Source organism: Carassius carassius, chromosome 22, assembly GCF_963082965.1.
Source record: "Carassius carassius chromosome 22, fCarCar2.1, whole genome shotgun sequence".
NCBI classification, from domain to species: Eukaryota; Metazoa; Chordata; class Actinopteri; order Cypriniformes; family Cyprinidae; genus Carassius; species Carassius carassius.
The window spans coordinates 15,574,239-15,594,599 of NC_081776.1; the positions used below are offsets into that span (position 1 = coordinate 15,574,239).

A 20,361-nucleotide genomic window follows, 5' to 3' on the forward strand; every position below is an offset into this window, starting at 1 on the left:
GGGTCAGTATTTGGCGTAAAGAACATGAAAGCATGGATCCATCCTGCCTTGTCTCAATGGTTCAGGCTGCTGGTGGTGGTGTAATGGTGTGGGGGATACTTTCTTGGCACACTTTGGGCCCCTTAGTACCAGTTGAGCATAGTTTAAATACCACAGCCTACCTGAGTATTGTTGCTGACCATGTCCATCCCTTTATGACTACAGTGTACCCATTCTCTGATGGCTACTTCCAGTAGGATAATGCACCATGTCACCAAGCTCAAATTATCTCAGACTGGTTTCTTGACCATGACAATGAGTTCACTTTACTCAAATTGCCTCCACAGTCACCAGATCTCAATCCAATAGAGCAGCTTTGGGATGTGGTGGAACCGGAGATTCGCACCATGGATGTGCAGCCAACAAATCTGCAGCTACTGCAGATGCTATTGTTTCAGTATTGACCAAAATCTCTGAGGAATGTTTCTAACACCTTGTTGAATCTATGCCATGAATAATTAAGGTAATTCTGAAGGCAAAAGTGGGTTTAACCTGGTACTAGCAAGGTGTACCTAATAAAGTGGCCAGTGAGTGTAAATCACAAAGTTTATGCCTGACCTTATTATTAATAATAGGGCTTGCCTGTTTTCACATCTTCTTCAGACAACAAAGTTGGTGATGTGGTCAGCAGGTGTCCTCTTATACTTCCAGGGACCCGCCTGTGACGTCGCGTGTGGAGTTGTTTCACACATCTTTCAGACACCTGTCCTGCTAGCGGCAGTTCTCCAAAGTGTTCACTAGAGGATGCATTATCTGGATTCCTCTTGGGGAACCTGCATAACCCAAGATGTTATACTTGTTGCGCTCACTGTTGTACTATTATTTTAAACGACAGGGGGCAATGTGGAGTAATTGTCCTCTAAAGCCATCGGGAATCGAGTGAGAAATAGTTTGCCAGTACAATACTCAAAATTTGAGGTCTCATGTGACGAAGGAATTAATTAATGAATTGATTTATATATTTATTTATTTTTATGTACAAACTGATTAGGTTGTGGGTCAGTTTGGAAGAGTGTGAAATCTGTTTGTTTTTAATACACTTCACCAAACCCACTCTACGTACAGAGAATCAAAGAATGAAACCCAGTAAACCTTGAGAATATTATATGTGAAATTAAAGTAAAATAAATGGCTATTATGTTCGCCCATCTATGCAAATATATCTTAATGTATAGAGACAAAAGAATAAGGTTAATCACAGTTTGTCACGTCAGTTTATAGAGAATGAATATTAAATTAATTCTAAATGAATTCCAATTCTAATTTATACAATAAAAATAAAACATGCTTCACTTAAAACGACTTGGACAAACTACGAAAAAAAAAAAAAGCCTCAAAGCCTCAAAAAGCACCTGATGGAGCTTGAACTTCACCTCAAGCTGCTTCCGATTCACACAAATGCCAGAACAGATGTGCCTCTTCGGCCAGAGTCACCTTAAATCGTGCCGAAAATATAGTTTTGCGAATCTTGAACTTGGTAAAACAATTATCGTCATTTAAATTTGTTCAAGTCTTAATACTTTTCCTTTTTTTATCCAGTAAATCATACTGGATTGTAGGCTAAAATTATTGGACGTGGCACCCTAGCTAGAAAATTCTCTACCAGCCGCTTCAGTAAAACCTTCATTACTGACAGATGCAGTTCTTTTACTGTAAGTCTCTTTTCTCCTTTAGCCTGGAGGCGTTACTGAAGAAAACCCTTTAGCTCATCAAGATGAGACCTGCGTGGAGACTATTGAGCTGTAACAGTGATAGTGGATAATAAGAAAGCGAGGGAAAACCTCAGTGTTCCCATCTTTCCACTGCTGCCTCAATGTGTCGATCTGTCAGAGCTTCATCAGCAGCTGGAAACTCACAAACCTCCATTAATGTGAGAGGAAGAAGAGACAGAACGAGAAAGGTAGATAGAGGGAAGAGCGCTGCTTTCTGATAAAGTGTCCTCTGAAAGTTTATAGTGCCACAGGCTGCCAAGCTGCCATTAGTCTCTTCAGGAATGACTGTTCTTCCTAAGGTCCTCTCTGTTCAATACAAAAACTCTTACTCATTCTGCTTAATAAAAGAAATATTAAATCGCTGGCAGCTAGAATCAGTGGGCAGCCAAATCCGCTTTTGAGTATCACTGATGGACTTTCTTAAAAATTGAATTTCGTGTATTCAGATGCTGCTTTGTACAGATTGTGAAATTCGGTCATTTTTATTCTTACACCAAACTAAATAAGGAAGCTTCCAGATGCTCTGCTAGCATTAGCTCCACTGTTCATCATACTGAAACGACAGGATCGTCTGCCGACGCTGTGCGGCTCACGTTGAGCTAGACAGGAGTCTAACAGGCATATGGAGAATTGTGTTTTTGGCCACAGATGTTTCCTGAGCATGGTGATTCAGTCAACTGACTACAAACCCGCAGGGAAACTTGTGTTTATTGCCATCACGTTGGGCCGAGAATGGAAACCTGTTCCCCTGGATTGTGGTACGTCATGTTCATTTAGCCTGTTAATTCGGCTCTGCCTTGTTTACCGAAAAAGCTGGATAATTGAAACTTAACAGGACTGAAGGCAAATCCTTTTGTTCCTGAGTTTTGATTTCAGCCTGGTTTGTACATATTGTCTCTCTCTGCTGTTGTTTACAAGCTAATCCTAATAAATAGGAGTGGATGTTAACAGTATGTCTTATTCAACCTCAGGGCTTAGATCTGTATAGTTGGTTATTGGCTCTTATGTACTTGAGAAGTGAAAATGCCAACCTGCATTAAAAATGGCATGTGTAGAATGTCTTGTTTCTCTGAAGATTACTGGGATGATGACGAGTGTTCATATTACTGAATGGGCGCTGCTGCCTGATCAATACTGCCTCACAAAGCTCAGTCAGCCTTTATTGTGATTAGTAATTACTTGATCAACCGAGGAGAAAATATCTGGCATTAGTGGAGTTCAAGAATAAAGATCATAATTCAAGTGCATTATTCATTGATGAATACAATGAATGGGTTAAATGCAAAGCTTTTCATCTTTCTTAAAAGTATTGGTATTTTCACTATTAATTAACTATTTGGTAATTAGCATGCATATTACTAGCATACTGGCTGTTTATTAGCACAAATGAATGGCTTATTGGTAGAATTGTACCTTAAAACAAAGTATGATCAAAATATATTTAGAGCATTTATTAATATTTTCTGGAGCATCAGCTCTATGGAGGTTTTGTTCAATTTCACAAAAACATAGCTTATATTTCTGCCTGTAGTCAACTTTCATGTATATAATAAAAACTCCCTTTAAGGCAAGTAATTTCACTCAGCAGCCATCTTTGAAACAACACTCAGGCATGCAAGTACAGCTCCAATCTCTTTGCATGAGGAAACATCAAATTCTCTAGTGACGTGATGACTTATCGATTGACTCTTTTATTCAGAAGGCGGAGCTCCCTTCGATAGAGCATTTTTCTTATTCTTTTCCTTTGTCACAATATTTTATGCACGGAGAGCGATCTCATTAGATCTCACATTAGTCTCAGTGATGGAGTTTCGTAATAGGCCTGTTTGAAATGCTCAGCTAAAGCTCAGACTAAATGAGCTACAATTACAGGCCAATTTAGAAAGCCAATGATTTATTTAGTAGACAGTTATGTTACTCTTTATATACCTATGAATTAAAAATCCGTTAGAATTCTTGGGTTTTCTTTCAATTCATCAATGGTTGCTGACGATCATGTTACCAGACATCACCAGCTCTCATTGAAAATGAATGATGTCAGGCAATTTTAAAGAGCCACACACTCTAATTTTCACCTTGCTCTTTTTCTGGAGTGCTATTATCAATGATATATGGCCTTCATGCAATGCAACGCATGTTTTTCCGAGCTTGCGTGTGTACTGGCACGTTCCTGAAGCGTGAGAGTGATAAACTCATTCATTACTGTGCTCAATAAAACAGCAGGGAACCTTCAATGCTTCATGACAGTGTTATGGTAATGTTGCGTTTATATTTAATGAACATTTTCCCTCCGACCTTCGATAAGAAAACTTAATAATTTAAAAATACAAGAAAGAAAGAAAGTTTTATGAAATGGAGAAACTGAATGGCATCTGTCTGTGCTGTGTAAATGTGGTAATAATGAATATGTCTCTAGATGTAAATGTTTTTAAATTAAGTAACATTAAATTAAAATATCTATCTATCTATCTATCTATCTATCTATCTATCTATCTATCTATCTATCTATCTATCTATCTATCTATCTATCTATCTATCTATCTATCTATCTATCTATCTGATTTGAATTGAGCATATCAAATATAAAAAAAATGTTGCATAGAATTCAGATATACAGCTACATTTAACAAATTCATAATGAGAAATTATTCAAGCCTGTGTGTTTATTTAGTCTATTAATTACTGGTGTTTAACTCTCAGTCACTTTCTAGAGGTCAGTGTGACCAAACGAGATGTGATTTGTGCTGTCTACCAGCCATCACTCACTTCCTCTTTAATGTGTTGTGACAGGTGAAGTCATTGCAGTGATTTATGTGCTACTGTGTCTTTAAGGGTCAAAGAGAAACACAACATGATTAATGCACATGCAATGTGATTAAGCTCTTGACTGACTGAAAACGGCATTCCTCCTGTCTGTGTACACATCAGTCAAGAGAATATGCATTGAATATTTCCTTGTAATCAGTGGGAAAGAATGACAGTCGATGAGTGTTTCAAGTGCCTTGGCTTCATTATAGGCTGATTATTTGTTTATTTTAATACAACCACTGCTCATTAGACCTCAGTTTAATGCTTAATTCTGTTTGGCTGACACAATGGTTTTGATTTATTTTCTATAACCGCACAGCTTTGAAGTAGTTCCAAGTCTGTTGACCCGGTTTCTAAATAAGATATGTAATCAATGCTGTAGGTAAGTGGTTCACACATGCTTTAGACAAAAATCCTGAAAAATCTTTTCAGGATTTTCAGGAGATGAACACATGTATAAGTGGTAATCGTAGTAAACTGAGAATTATTGACTCCAGAATGTTGAATTATTGAGAATTAATACATGCCCGAGGTGTAAAAGCCGGTGCTTTGGATTTGCATTAACTTGAAATAATTTGATAGTCTGGAGTCAATTGCTCCTGATTTCTATATATCTGTAAGACTGACAAAAATGCTAGTGTCAGCCAGATAAAGCATTTTTGAGCTCTTAGTATTAAAATATATATATATTTTTTTATACATTTGAGCAATACTTTTCAATGTTTCAATACTTTTCCATTACCATGTATAATAGGGCAATTTGATTTCATATTAAGATTTCGTATTTAAGGGCCATTACTTCAAATAACTTCATAACTTCAAATATTAACAGCAGTTTGAAGACTCACCATTCTTCTCTAATATATTTACAGGCTGTTCAAAGGATGAAAAGCACAATTCCTGATCTTAATTAGACACATACCTATTTAAACAACTTGCATACATGGTATAAATTCACCTTTGCTTAATAGGATAAACAAGTGTGCTTCTTTTTTGTTGAAACAGATTTTAGTTCTTCACACCCTCAAATGTCTCCTGCTAATGGTAATGCAAATCAGTTTCTTAGGAAATGTTAAAAACCTCCTTGGGTAACAGTGGGTATCTGTGAGCAACTGTGATTAATATCCCAATTAAATGTGTGTTGGGTGAATCCATCCACAGGAATTTAATAATTCCATTTTCAAGTCTGATCACTTCCTTTTTCACCTGACCTCTGATAGGGAGTGCTTATGTGCCCTGCATGAAATTGAGAAACTGAAATAGACAGCCAAGGCTCTCTGGAAGAATGTACCCATACATACATTTCACTGCGGTTTCCAGCTGAAACGAAGACTAACATATCTTATTCCTTTTCAAACTAATTTAACTTAAATTCCACTTTGAAAGTGTCACGAAATTTGCAAGAGGCAACATAATAATATTTTGCATAAAGATCACCTCGGTAATCTTTTTCCAAAGAGCCTGGGTTGGAAATACACTCTCATATGCAACTGTGGCCCACAATTACTGCTACTCACATGAGGCGCACTTAGACACAACTGACAACCTAACAGCAAAACACTCTAATACGCATAAAAAATATAAAAAAACAGAAGTAACACTTGAAAACAATGCTAAACTTTTTCAGGACATTACTATGTTGCTGCTATGGTGTTCTGACCGGTTGCTTAATGTACTGTATTAGTGACACTGCTCTTGCTAGCAACCGTTCTTTAGATTCAAAGGCTCATGGAAAGTCTTGTCTTTCTTGTTTTTGGTCTAAGGATATTGGCCACCTCTCTGTTTTTCTGCTCTCATGGGAGGTTTGTTGGCATTTAAAAAATGACAGAGGGGAAGAAAGGAGAAGACATTTGAAACTTTTAAAAGAGAGCATACAGTATACTTATGCAAATTGAACACGAGCCATACAGGAGAAGCTGTTTTTTGTTTCTAAACGAATAATGATGAACAAAATGAACTGTTTGTAATCAAATGTTAACGACATGTCTACCAAAGGGGAAATATGCATAAAGATGAGCTGCTAGTGTCTGATTCTGGTACTCACTTTCTTTTCTCTAGAGCGGGGTATTTGCCCCAAAACATCCCTCTGCAGATGATCTTATATTTGTCTCAGGAGAGTGAGTTTCTGCCGTGGCACGCTGCTAGCCGAGCTCTTTACCAGCTGGACAAACTCCTGGACCGCACTGAAGACCACAGCCTGTTCAGCGTGAGTCTGATCTCAGATCAGTTTGGTGTCTGGTGTAATTTAATCTTGACTAGTGCAATAAGAAAGACACAGCTGATATCTAGCAGCATGTCTCAAGTGACTTCACTCAACACCAGACAGATAGAACTCAGAACTTCCTCTGATCAGTATCCAAAACAGCAGCAAGTATGCAGTGTGCTAGTATTCCATTCTGAACACAGCCCAACATGACACTTTCTCTGTTCCTCTGGCTTATGTCTTGCCTGTCCACCTGCTTTCATGTTCATTTATGACTTTGTTATTCAGAATATCACTCAAACGCCTACCCACAATCCCTCAGTGCACATGAGTCATTTCTGAACCTCCTCTGTAATGGACGACCCTTTAGTGTCAGCATTGAGAGTGTGATGAATTCAATATCATCTTCTCTCTATTTCTCTCTATCACTGTGTTTACTGTGAGACAAAGCAGATGTTTGGAATGTAATGCAAGACAGGAAACAGCTGGAGCAGATTAGTCTGGTGCCTTCAGTCATGTGGCCAGGTGTCTCAACCTGTCAGACCGTACCCCTCTGTGTGTGTGTGTGTGTGTGTGTGTGCTGGCCAGTGTATTTTGGCCTGTTCACACACAAACACAGCAGCATCACTAATCGTCAAACTGAGGTTAATCTGTTGGCAAAACAAGAATATGTCACTCAATTGCTAACAGCTTGACAAACACACCTGATCAGCTGTATGGTCCACCACAGTGTGGAAAACAATGTCCTCTACCAGTGTTTATGTGCTTTTATCCGTGCAAGTGTGTGTTAAGAATATAATTGTGGCATGGCAGGAGAGCATGAAGGCATGAAGGAGAGCAGTCGTGCTAAATCAGCCATGACAATACCTGCTGTGACATTTCCCTCAATAATATTTCCCTCACACACACACATACGGTACACAATACAATACAAAACAGTAAAAAAGTCAAATTATAGTTTAAATCCTGGTCTAAACATACTCACTCTTTTTCTGCCTTTTGTTTTGCTTTACTTTGTGTTTTGTTGTATTTTTTGTTTTGCTTTAATAATTTCTTTGTTTCCCTTTTGGTTTTGTTCTGTGCCATCAGGACTATGTTCTAAGACAGGTGGAACCGAAATATCACAAGTTGGGCTGGCCAGCCACTTCCGCTGATGGCTCCTTCATGCGGGTGGCTTATCAGACCCAGTGAGTCTTGAATTTCACATTTCTTGAATTATTTATTACAGTTATAATATTATATGTAGTCTGAGTAAGGACACTGAATTGCAAAGTGTAAGCCAGACATTTTCCACCTCAGAGATGGGAATGACCTCAGTAGATATGTATTTAATTTTTCATTTCCCTCTTCCGCCATCTTTAGCTGCTAATGCACTTCCTTCTTTCCTCCTCAGAGAGTTGCAGAGAGAGGTGATGATGCTGGCCTGCAGTTTTGGAAACAAACACTGTCACCGGCAAGCTGTTTCTTTCATTTCAGACTGGATTTCCAGCAACAAGAACAGGTGAGCAAATTTAAAGAGTGACCTCCACACACAGTAGCATAACAGAACCAGTGTTTCTCCTCACTGGACTGACGCAAAGACAAACATATAGCAAAGTGGCATAATGATGTTTGAGGTTTCAATTAACTGCTGGCAGCTGAGGCAGTTCTTCTTATTGAATTGGTTAAATTCAGAAATGACAACTCTATGATTCACTAAACCAGCCCAAAATGCTAGTTAACTCTTAACCACTCACTTGACTGAATCAGATTGGACGGCTACTAAAAGATGGTTTGTATAGTGACATGTAGTTAAAGATGCTCTTTCAAAACAGACTTTTGTTTAAAAATGCCATTTTAATGTAAAAGATGTCCTGTGGGAAACCCACCTCAATTTAGTTTTTGCTCTTCAACCTAAGAAAAAGTACAGGAAAACAATCAAAAGACATCCATCGTTGTGAAACCATTCTACAAAAGTGACAGCTAGAGTTGCTGGGTTGAGTGTTGTGCTAGTATGTATGGGCAATTTAAGGTCCGATCAATAGGTTCTGCTCATAAAACCTGCCAAGATTTATACAGTAGGAGCTTTATTCCAAGTGTACATGGCAACACACATTTGTTCATCTAATTTGTTTTCCTTGCTTCCCACAGCAATGTTATAATGCATGTATGCAGTACCACACTGTCAAACACACCATGCCACCGGCAGGGACTAATGACCATAATGGAGAATAAACAGGATTGTGGGTGTTTGTTTGTGTATCTGATGAAACGGCTTTACCCTGCTCAAGATATTGTGTTGCCTACTTTTTAGGAAATTATTTTTTGTGCTCATGCCAAACTGTTGGCTGCATGCCTACAAACACATGAAAGAGCACACACACTACATTGCAAATTGGCAACCTCAAATGCACTGGAAATTTGTTTGCTGGCTTATTTTATATCGTGCCCTAAAATCGACAGATAGACCTTAAATACGCACACAGTTGCTTTATGTGTAACATATTGACCTTGGCTTCAAATTATATGCATTTAATGACTTCTGAGGCCTCTGACACAACTCTAATAACAGTAGGCTGCTCAATTTAAAAGCTTTTTGGCCTATTATTCTTGCTTTCAATATGTGAAATACACACTGAGTTGGATTCAGCTAGTGTTTGACCTGCTCAATCAGATTTCCCACTCAGTGGCTCTATAATAATTACCCTGTGGAGTCCAGTGTGAGGTTTCTGGTCATGTCTGAACAGACAGGAAGTCTCTGTACTGAACATAATCTCCCCTGCTAGACATATCATCACGTGGGCAGGTTAGTCTAATCCACTGGCAGAGAACTAGAGCTCATGAAAGCGATCATATTTGTGATACATTTTTACGTTTTAAGGCATTAAGCAGATAGTTTTAGCAAGAACAACTGATAAAAATTATTAGGTTTCTCATGTACAACTGTCAAAGTCAACAGATGGCAAGAAATTAGTTCTGAAATTAAATTAATCTGCCTTTCTTCTCCACTGTTTTACGTTATTAGTCATATCCGTTTGATACTTATTAGTGTGTATTATGTCATAACTGTTCTGAATTGTGCTTGTTACTTGACAGCAGAAGTCTGGATCTGCCAGATGTGTCCTTCACTGTCCTTTTCTTCAAAAATGACCTCTAGTCCTACTGGGATAATAAAAGGAATCTGTTCAGTATGATATTCAGGGATGAGCATGTCATAAAAGAGGAATGCGTTTGACCTTTATATCTTTTTATGGTTTAGGTGATGATAATGTCACAGGAATGACCCAGCAATGTTTATGAGCTGCAAAGGCAACTTTCATTAATTAAAAGCAAGATACCACAGACTAAAAAAAAATAAAGAGAACTGAAAAACTAAAGTCAGACAACTCTGCTGAGTCTCAAGCTAAACTGCTTTTAAAGTGCAGCTTTAGTCTCTGTTTGAAACAAAGTCTCACACAATGTAAAATACTCAAAGGACTATTTTGTACATTGTTTTAAAACAGTAGTGTCTCACAGGCATCTCGTAGAATCTCATAACAGCCATCTATTATAAATGTGTTGCCTTCACACAGCCAAATATTAAAGCAAATCTAGCTTTTAAATTCAGGTTCCAATATCAGAAGTAAAAACTAGATTCATGGCTTATGTCATCTCCCGTTTTCGTTCTGAAAATGCCTTGAAAAAATATATTCCAATATATTGACAGCTAACGGAATGTCACAAACATTATTCTTTAACTGTGTTTCTGAATTCACTTATCGTTCCTGTCAGTGGAAGTCATAAACAAGACATCACTTTCACAGGTGTGGAAATTTCAGTCTATACGCTCCAATTGGTTGTGACATGATTTCATATCTTACTGGAGGTGCCGTTTTCTGTATCGCTACATTGAAAACTCCCAGAGGCTCCGACGACTCATCCAGAATCAGCAGGTCTTTATTGCGCTTTGTTTGAGCAAATCAAAAGTTCAGTCATTGTATCGCCGCGGCTCCTCCAGAGGTTTAATATTATTTCTTCTTCCTCTACGAATATTACATGCATCGCCTCACAGCCTGAGATGCTTTTCTCTCTGTGTAGCTCGACAGTAGACTGTTATTCTTTTCTGAGATCTGTAACCAGATGATATCCATGGGTCCATAGAGGGCTCTTACTTATGACAGATATATTGCTAGACTATACATATTGCACTGTGACTCACTTTGGGAGGCCTGCAGTGATGATTTTGGGTCAAATTTTCCCCACTTAAATGATGACTTCACCAAAGATCATCGAATTAGATCAGCTGGTGTTATTATGGACATTTTTCGCTGTGACAGAATTCAAGTGATTCAAAGTGACTGTAGACAGCAGAAGAATACTTTGACAAAGGCGGTCTGTTTTGAATCTAAGAGTGGCTTTTTATTTAAAAAGATTTTTCCTGCATACCGTATTTTTCGGACTATAAGTCGCACCTGAGTATAAGTCGCATCAGTCCAAAAATACGTCATGTTGAGGAAAAAAACATATATACTGTAAGTCGCACTGGACTATTAGTCACATTTATTCAGAACCAAGAACCAATAGAAAACATTACTGTCTACAGCCGCGAGAGGGCGCTCTATGATTTCAGTGTAGACTACAGGAGCACTGAGCAGCATAGAGCGCCCTCTCGCGGCTGGAGACGGTAATGTTTTCTATTGGTTCATTTCTCTTAGTTCATTTCTCTTGGTTCATGTCAAATTAATTTTGATAAATAAGTCGCACCTGACTATAAGTCGCAGGACCAGCCAAACTATGAAAAAAAGGGTGACTTATAGTCCGGAAAATACGGTAGATATTTTGAGTGAAAAGAAGAAACAGAAAAATACAGGCTAACACTTTAGGGGACACATATACACTATTAACTAGTTTTCCCTCACACAAATCCTAATTTGCTGCATATTAATACTAATAATTTAGTTAGTTGTTGTAGTAGTTATGTTTAGGTATCGGGTAGGGTCACGGGATCTAAAACACAAGAGATAAATACAAACATCATGCAGAATAAGAAATTAATATGTGATTTATAACTAATAATAAACAACCAATATGCTAGTAATATGCATGCTAATAAGCAAGTAGTTAATAGTGAATAGTGTTCCATAATCTAATATGTTCCCAAAGAAAGACGTCTCGCTTAAGCATACAAATAAAAAGGTTAAGTGGAGGTGAAATGTTAACATGTGATTTCCTATATTTGAACAAATCCCTGAGGGTTTGTGAAAAATTCTGGAATTTCGGGAAAATGTGATTCTTGAAAATTAAATAAAGTATAATGTGTAAACACAATGCAATCTAATGGAATATGAATCATTAAATTAATATTAAATGAACAGACTTGGTCACAGTGAGGAATGCTAATCACCTGTATGATTCAGTTTGCATATATGCTAATTAGTGTATCACCATTTTCACTATTTTCCCTGGACTCTAATAGACAATCTTTGTATGTATGTAAAAAGAAATAGTAAATAGTGGAAAAAAATTGGCTCTATCAACAAGTAAATGTTAAATATGAGTATTTAAATTTAGATAAATTAGCATTAAATACATCACATTAGCATAAATTAGCTGTGAATTGTGTCTTCACTCATATGTTTCGGTTAATCCTCTGTCCCACAGGATTCCACCCAACGTGCGGGACATTGTGTACTGCACAGGCGTTTCACTGATGGATGAGGATGTGTGGGAGTTTATCTGGATGAAGTTTCACTCCTCTACAGCCGTCTCTGAAAAGAAGGTTCTCTTGGAGGCCTTGACCTGCAGTGACAACATCTTCCTGCTCAACAGGTCAGTCGACCTCATTAACAATGAAGAAGCAACGGAATTCAAATAACAAGCTACTGTAGCATGACACGTTTGTCAGTCATTTGCAGATGAAAGTTTTAGCTGTTTTTTAGCTTGGTACCAGCTTTTTCATTTACTTTTTCATGATTATTGGTGGGCTTTCTGCCATTGTATTGATAGCAGGAGTCTGGACATCTCTGGAGCATGTATTGTACTCCTCTGACTATAACTGCCTTGTTATTTTGTAGTCTACTGTACCTCATGAAGCAATCCGATTCAGTCCTTTCCTCCACATCATGTCACTCACACCAGTAGAGCTGCACTAACTCCTCTGATGGGGCAGTAAAGAGAATGGCTGCCGTAGGAGCTTTTCCTATTAGTCTCCAATTTGTCTTAAATCCTCTCCCAACTCAATAGCAGGATGAGGACGGTGACAGATTACACCCTGTCCAGGCCAGACGAGGATCTCAGAGCCCACACATATTCTAAAGCAGTTCTCTGAGGATCCACTGCGGGTTCGACATCTCCATTTATTCGCTTACACTTGGTCATTGTTTTATGAATGCACTGAGAGAAAAACACATTCCCATATAAAGAGACCCACCATGACCCATCTCTGCAATGAGTGTTCAGCACTCAACAGGCTGAGTCCTGTGGGATGGCTTCAGAGTTGGGCTCTGTTGAGAGGGATGGGGTTTGTCTCACTAGAGCAAGAAGATAGCGCCACACTTAGTAAGCACACATTTCTGTGCTCTACTGTATATTCAGGCATCTTTAACTGTGTTAACGATCGCTTATAAAAGTCATAGCACACCATTCCCGAATAGGACGCACGATTTGACGCCTGTTTCATTGGTCTGTGACGAAAACTGCGGGACAAGTTACGCGCCGAAATTTGTACGGAAGAATAATAATAATCTTCATCAGATAAGATACTATTCATCAAATTAAAGTCAACAAGGAACCTATTCATTTTTTTCTATAGTGGAAATTGCCTTCCTTGAAGGTAACAATCACTCAGTGATCCAAGTCACACACAATACACCTAGATACAACATCTGATAGTCATGCAGCTGAACCATGATGGCTTGTCAATGAGTACTGTATGTGTTTCTGGACCAGTATTCCCTTCATCCAATCAGGTTATAGGGTTCTCTTCAAATGTTAAGGATATGCTTATGTTTGATATCAAAGCTTAAAATGTAATAAACCCTTTCTTTTGATCTAGCAGTAGTTATTGTTGTTGTTGAACTTAAGAGGAGAGTCAAATTTAATAAAAGAACAAATGCCCCTAACAAGTCCATGATAAGACCAAGAAAAAATGTTCTTGGTAATCAAGTCTGAGTCTTGTTCTTGTCATGGACCAGGAAGAATGTTAATTGGCAAAATCATAGTCACCTTGTGATGGTAGTTGGTTTTATTTGGTTTCTAAGAGACTGAAGCAGATCATTAATAGCCATTAGCTGGTTCAGTCTTTTTTTTTTTTTTACTATAGGTAGTTGATCAGCTGGACTAGCAGCCGGTGGGGCCAAAGTCAACCTGGTTAGAGCTGCTAGACCACGGATTCTCAGCTGTCCTATAGCTGGAAGGTTCATTGTCCTACAGGTTTTTAATCTAACCTTGATCATCCTAGATCTGTAACTTTATAGTAATCATAAAGAACTTTTATTAGCTTATACAGGGTGTATTTGATTGGTCATTGAAAGTAGACCTCAAGGGTCAGAATTGAGAACCCCTGTGCTGGAACCAACTTGGCTAGTAATTTGGATCTGTTTAAAGTGGATAGTCATTTTCCATGAACGTAAAATAGTGTGAGAGCAGTGGTAGTGATGTGGTGGTGTTGAAAAGTTAGAAAAACACAGGAGTTAGCAACACTCATGGGCTAATTACAAACTGGCACCTAGTGTTCCAATGCATAGCATTAGTGTGATGTGATAGCCATATAGATGTGTGAAGAACCTGTAAATGAATTTATATCAGCTCAAACTGCAGCTGTTGACTGTCCTCTGAGAGTTTTTAACACTGTAAATATGGAATTCTGCACCTCTATTCATCCATTTCATTAATGAATTCCCATGAAATAAAGGCGTTTGGCATCACTATTCATATTAGCGACTTATGATTCATTGTTGTCGAGAGAGGATTTGGTGTTGCTTTATATGCTTAAAATATATCTCATTACTGAGATTTGTTCTAGTGCCACATAGGATATCTGAATTATTTGCAGCATTCAGGCGTTCACCTTTGCTCTAGTGTTGGACTTAAAAGAGTGGCAAAGACCTCTAGCAGCAGTTCATTGATTTCAGCCACTCTTAAATTTCACACAGCATGCACAAGCAAAGCCCCTGTCCCAGATGAGCAGCACGTGTGTGAGAGTGTGCGTTTGTGATATTTAATCTACCACAGAGAAAACTGCCCTGTGTTTGGAGTGAGCTAGTAAATGTCTGAAGGATGGGGTGTATGGAGTCTGTGTGTAGTATTGATTTCTATGGAATGAAATGAATTGCTTCTCCCTCCTCCATGTTTTTACTTCTTTTGATGATGTATATTTTAATCTAGTTGGCTGAAAATAATTCCTCTCCACTATTAGAGAGTGTGTGTGTCACGCGTGCGTGTGTATGTGATCCCACTTCCACTCTGACAGCTAATCCACCGATGTTCCTGCAGACTTAGAGACTGAAATCTCAAAAAAAGGAAAAAAATAACTTCCTATTCATTCATCACACTGGAAATTGAAGTTCAGTTCAAGTGCATTGTTTTGTGGCATACAGTATTCCGTGCTTTGTACTCTGCTCTGGTTGTATACCACATTGTGGTAAATGTAATAGCTATACTTTGCTAATAGAAAATATACATACTGTGCACAGTGTACATATTGTATAATAAGAAAACGGTAATATGCTAGTATGCTAATTTGAACATGCTAATCTTTACAGTTGCTTTATCAGCCATGAAAAAAAGTCTTGCTATGCTGACAGTTACAGTTATACCTGCTAGATTTCAATTAACAAAAGTCCAATATCATAATTTTCAACTGTTAACTTAAGTGATGAGAATGAGTGCAGCAAAAGAAACTGTTCTAAAAACGTGTTTGCACTTGTCCTTTGAAGAAGCAGGAGATGTCACGTTTGCGAGCTGTAAAGCTGCTGTCCACACACAGATGTGAGTTTTGTCGCCGTGGCAATAATCTCCGAGGTGTTCGTCAAAAAATTGCTACATGTGACACATGAAGTCAAAAGCCCAGAAAAGCGGGCGGGTGAACTGAAACGAGACCAAAAACAGCGAAGCAATTACCCCACATGTTTTTGCAAATTGAAACTTGTTTACCGTAGCAGCATCTTTATGTGAAACATCTAATTTCCTATTTCTTCCTTTTTCATCTACTTGACATTTCTCACCAATTTGAAGCAAATGGGTCTATCTGCATTTGATTTGGGCTTTTCAGGTTAATTACTTTTTGAAGACGCTGACTCACAGTCTTGAAAACATTTTTAAATAATTTTTTTTTTTTTCGGGACTGTCAGTGACTGTCTTTGCTGAAAACGGCAAAGAATAATGTGTTTTGTATTTTTGAATTACCGAAGGTTAAAACTAGCTTAGAAAAATTGATTAGAAAGGCCTAACTAGAACAGACACTATGATGTTTATAATTATAGCCATATTATTCAAATAGCAGACATTAATTAAGCCAAGTTTTGTATATTAGATCAAGTTCTTCCAAGCATAAGAGCACAACTAATGAAGTATATAATTTATTTTCAGTTTATGTAAATGGTTTTGATTATTTTCTGTAACCGTAAGGTTAAGAAGTACTTTATTGTTTATTGATCACTTACTGTTATTCATCACTTTACCACATTATTTCAAAAGTAACCCTCTGCTAATATTTTTTAGAATAAAATCTTTAAAAAACTTTTAAAATCCACATCATGGCCTAATTAACAATTCATTTTTAAAAATTCAGGGGCCCTTGTCAATTATTTCTCACTCATAGTTTATCTCCCATTTATTTGTCTTGTCCACAGGCTCCTGAACCTGTCCCTCACCTCCGACCTGGTGCCAGATCAGGACGTGATCGATGTCATCATACATGTAGGCCGCAATCCACTGGGAAGACATTTAGCATGGAGATATTTCCGCGAGAAGTGGGACATTTTGAATTCCAGGTGAATATGTCTTCATTCATCTCTGTTCATCAGTGATTTTAACCTTCCTCTCAGACCCTGATATGAATTTCACATTCGCACTCTCATAAGATGTTTATTAGTAAATGTTATTTCTTGTGTTTGTTTCAAGGACCAGAGAGCATTATGGGAAATATCTATTGGTGTTTGTTTGCTTGTGGTGCTCCAGTGTTTTTAATAATAGTGTCTCTTTGGCAGGTATGGAGAAGCCTTATTTATGAACTCAAAATTAATCAGCGGCGTGACAGAGTTTCTCAACACTGAGGCTGAGCTGAATGAGGTGAGGCTGAACTTTTACATCATCCTGAGGCTAGAGGTACACCTCTAATCAAACTAAAACAGGAATGAATTATTGATGGAACAATAATACTTACAAACAAACTCTGGTCAGAAAATTATTGAGATGGAAAATGAGCAAGAGTAAATTCTGAAGACTGCAGAAATGTGCTCTGCACCGTTTCGCTGGGGTATTTCTTCATTGTAACTGCTTAACCTTATTACAGGAAATTGAATGTATATTCACTTATTCAGCTTCAGTCTCAGAGGACACAGACTGCTGATTTTTCTCACTGCAGCTCAGTACTTTCTCATCCGGCTGACTTCGCCTTCCACAATTTATCATTGTTACTGAGATATCTATGAAACCCCTCAGAGTTTTCTTAGACAGAGCATTAGCATACTGTCTTTGACAATCAGCTGCTGCCAGAGCACTTCATCCATGGATTCACAAACGATCAGAGCTACATTAAAAATTGTTGGTTTGAAACATTTTTTTTTAATTAAAATTGTATTTAAATATATATATATTTTTAAGTTTCTATTAACAGACAGCAATTTTGACATAGTTTATAAGCAAAGAGCAACTTGTATCCTGAATCCCAGTATATGTTCATTCACAAAAGCCGGGTTTCCATCTAAAGTTGCGAATTTAACTTATGCGCAAAATTGGAATATCGCACAAACCCTAACCCTTTTCAAAAACCTCATCAAGGCAGCGTAAAAACAGTTTTTGCGAATTAAGGCTTTTTTTTCGACATTCAACATTTCCATCACTCGATTCTGATGCGATGCGCATAAAAGCAGGGTGATGGAAACCCAGATATAGTCTTTATGACCTCAGGAATTGAGAATCGTTTTCATAACATGTTATTTGATAAATTGAGATTTTAGATTAGATTTTTGTTATGCCCTTAATAGATGTTAGAGGCTAGCAGACACCCAAGGGTCCTTCCCTTCCAGGAAAACATCAACACAGATTATTTTCCTTTTGCTTCAAATGCATTCCACACTCATTATCATAAACATCTTTGTAATCTGCTAAATTACATGTCAGGAATTTGCATGAGAATACATTGTATATTCATCATATATAGTCAGACAAAATATGATGGTAATGTTAATGAAAATTGTTTTTTTCTTCTCAGCTGAAAGAGTTCATCCTCACCAGCGGGGGAGAGTCAGCACCTGCGTTTGCTCGAGCTGTTGAGATCGTTCAAGCTAATGTAAAATGGCACATCCTGTTCCAGCAACAGTTTTATCGGTGGCTGCGGAAAGCTCCTGACGGTTAATGCAACATTAAGCATGGAGTGCTCTATTAGCATGGAAACTTATGGCCAGTGAGGTGGGGAGATTTAAGCTAGAAAAAAAACAACTATACTGGACTACGAGAATCAGCAAAATTGAGCTTTTATTTCCCTGCTATTTTTGAAATGTCCAGGCCCTCACAGACTGGGAAGTAATAAATGGCTGAAAAACACTGAGAAGGAATAAACGTTGGAAATTGCATGGTGGCGTACCACGGTAGCAACAAACGATTTATGTTCCATTTCCCTTCGTATTCTGCATGAAAGTCATTTCCTTCTTGCCGTCATTCTGTTTGCTGAAGTTTGACCTTTTCTGAGTCCCAAGAATATCGGATTTGCTTTGAAGACCAGATGACAGTACAAACAAAGAGATTGCTCTTCTGTATATATAAACACAATTTAGATTAAGCACAACGACGTGACAATCAGTGTTTTGATTGGAACCAGACGAGGAGGACATAGAGAAGTATCCATGTAGCCTTTTTTCTCTCTCCAAAGCCATAAAGAGGAGCAGACAGAGTTTAATCTCTAGTACAGATGGTGTTTATGGTTTGATAAATTGACGGCACTCAGTGGGCATCAGAAGAGGGAATCTTCTAACGAATGTCTGGAGGGTTTTCTGCAGGTCCTGACTGGAGTGGTGATGGTTTAACCTGAAGGTGTCTTGGATCATTTGCATTTTCATTGTGTTACTCTTTGCTCTCCAGTTTTGGAGGGTATGTCCATGAATATGGTATGTTTGTTTTGAGTGGAAAATATAATCAGCGTGTCGATATTTTCATGTACCAATCACTGATTCGCTGAAAGGAGGTCAGTGCAGTGCTATGATGTGTTATCTTTATGAGTCCTGGATAATGTGAGCTTCTGAAATGGATGTTTGTCATGGAGACCAATTATAAAGGTTTTCATATATATATATATATATATATATTTATATATATACATATATATATATATATATATATATATATATACATACATATATATATATATATATACATACATATATATATATATATATATATATATACATACATATATATATATATATATATATATACATACATATATATATATATATATATATATATATATATATATATATATATATATATATATATTTTTTTTTTTACACGAATGGCTAAACGTGCAGTATTGAAATAATGTAGTGGTTGACCAATATGCGAGTTTCTGTAAGTTTGTCTTGTTTTCCAGTACAGATTATATATACATATACAATTTTGCTTCTCAGGTAAATGTATCTTGTTTCAATTATGCCTGATATATATATATATATATATATATATATATATATATACAATTATGGCAAAACAGATTTATAGAAATCTGCTATAATGTGACAAAGGCACAGTATTTACTCAGAATTCACAAAAAAAAAATCACATTATCTATCAGCAAAAAAATAGCCAATTATCAGCCAGTCGGTTGTCCTGGTTGATATATATCAGTACATCACTACTCTATATGACACTCAGGCTTGGGCAAAATTCAGAATTGAAGAACTTGAAGAGGATTTCATTAGTCCAACACAAGGTTTGCGACAAAATCAAAATAATTACATCATTAGTTTTAACTAATCATCCATATTTATTACCTGAATACACTTACTCAATTTATTATCATGACTTAACTTATAAGGTACAGTATGTTCAAAACAATTAACACGGCCAACATCAAAATTTGAATATACTGGTTACATATTAAACTCATTTTGAAAATCCACCAATTAGTATTTTTTATTAATTCTGTGAAGATTTGTCTGCACTAGAATACATTTTTCAATTCTGCATCCTCTTTGCTACATCGATTCAGATTCAGTTCAATTTCAATAGATGAACTGGAATTTGTAAGGCATTCTCAATTCAGTTCTGAATGGTGCACAACCCTTGTGACTTCAGAGCCCATTAAGAGTCTCTTGTATCCAGTTGGCAGTGTGGATCTCTTGAGGAATTAAATTGGGGAACATAGGCCACTTTTCAAACAGCTAGATGGGTATTTAATGAAATCCCCAGGCAAGACCCTTTAGT

At 37.3% G+C, this 20,361-nt stretch overlaps 1 protein-coding gene across 2 annotated transcripts in view; it reads left to right on the forward strand.

Moving 5' to 3' along the window:
* Window positions 1-19,223, forward strand: part of LOC132099046 (thyrotropin-releasing hormone-degrading ectoenzyme-like) — a 127,529-nt gene extending 108,306 nt beyond the window's left edge. For both annotated transcript variants that reach the window (XM_059505437.1, XM_059505438.1), the window contains 7 exons: window positions 6,618-6,765; window positions 7,852-7,949; window positions 8,156-8,263; window positions 12,382-12,549; window positions 16,572-16,712; window positions 16,929-17,010; window positions 18,155-19,223. In XM_059505437.1, coding sequence (XP_059361420.1) covers window positions 6,618-6,765; window positions 7,852-7,949; window positions 8,156-8,263; window positions 12,382-12,549; window positions 16,572-16,712; window positions 16,929-17,010; window positions 18,155-18,298 — 889 coding nt within the window. In that variant the 3' untranslated portion in view covers window positions 18,299-19,223. The remainder of the gene's footprint in view (window positions 1-6,617; window positions 6,766-7,851; window positions 7,950-8,155; window positions 8,264-12,381; window positions 12,550-16,571; window positions 16,713-16,928; window positions 17,011-18,154) is intronic.
* Window positions 19,224-20,361: the final 1,138 nt, after the last annotated feature.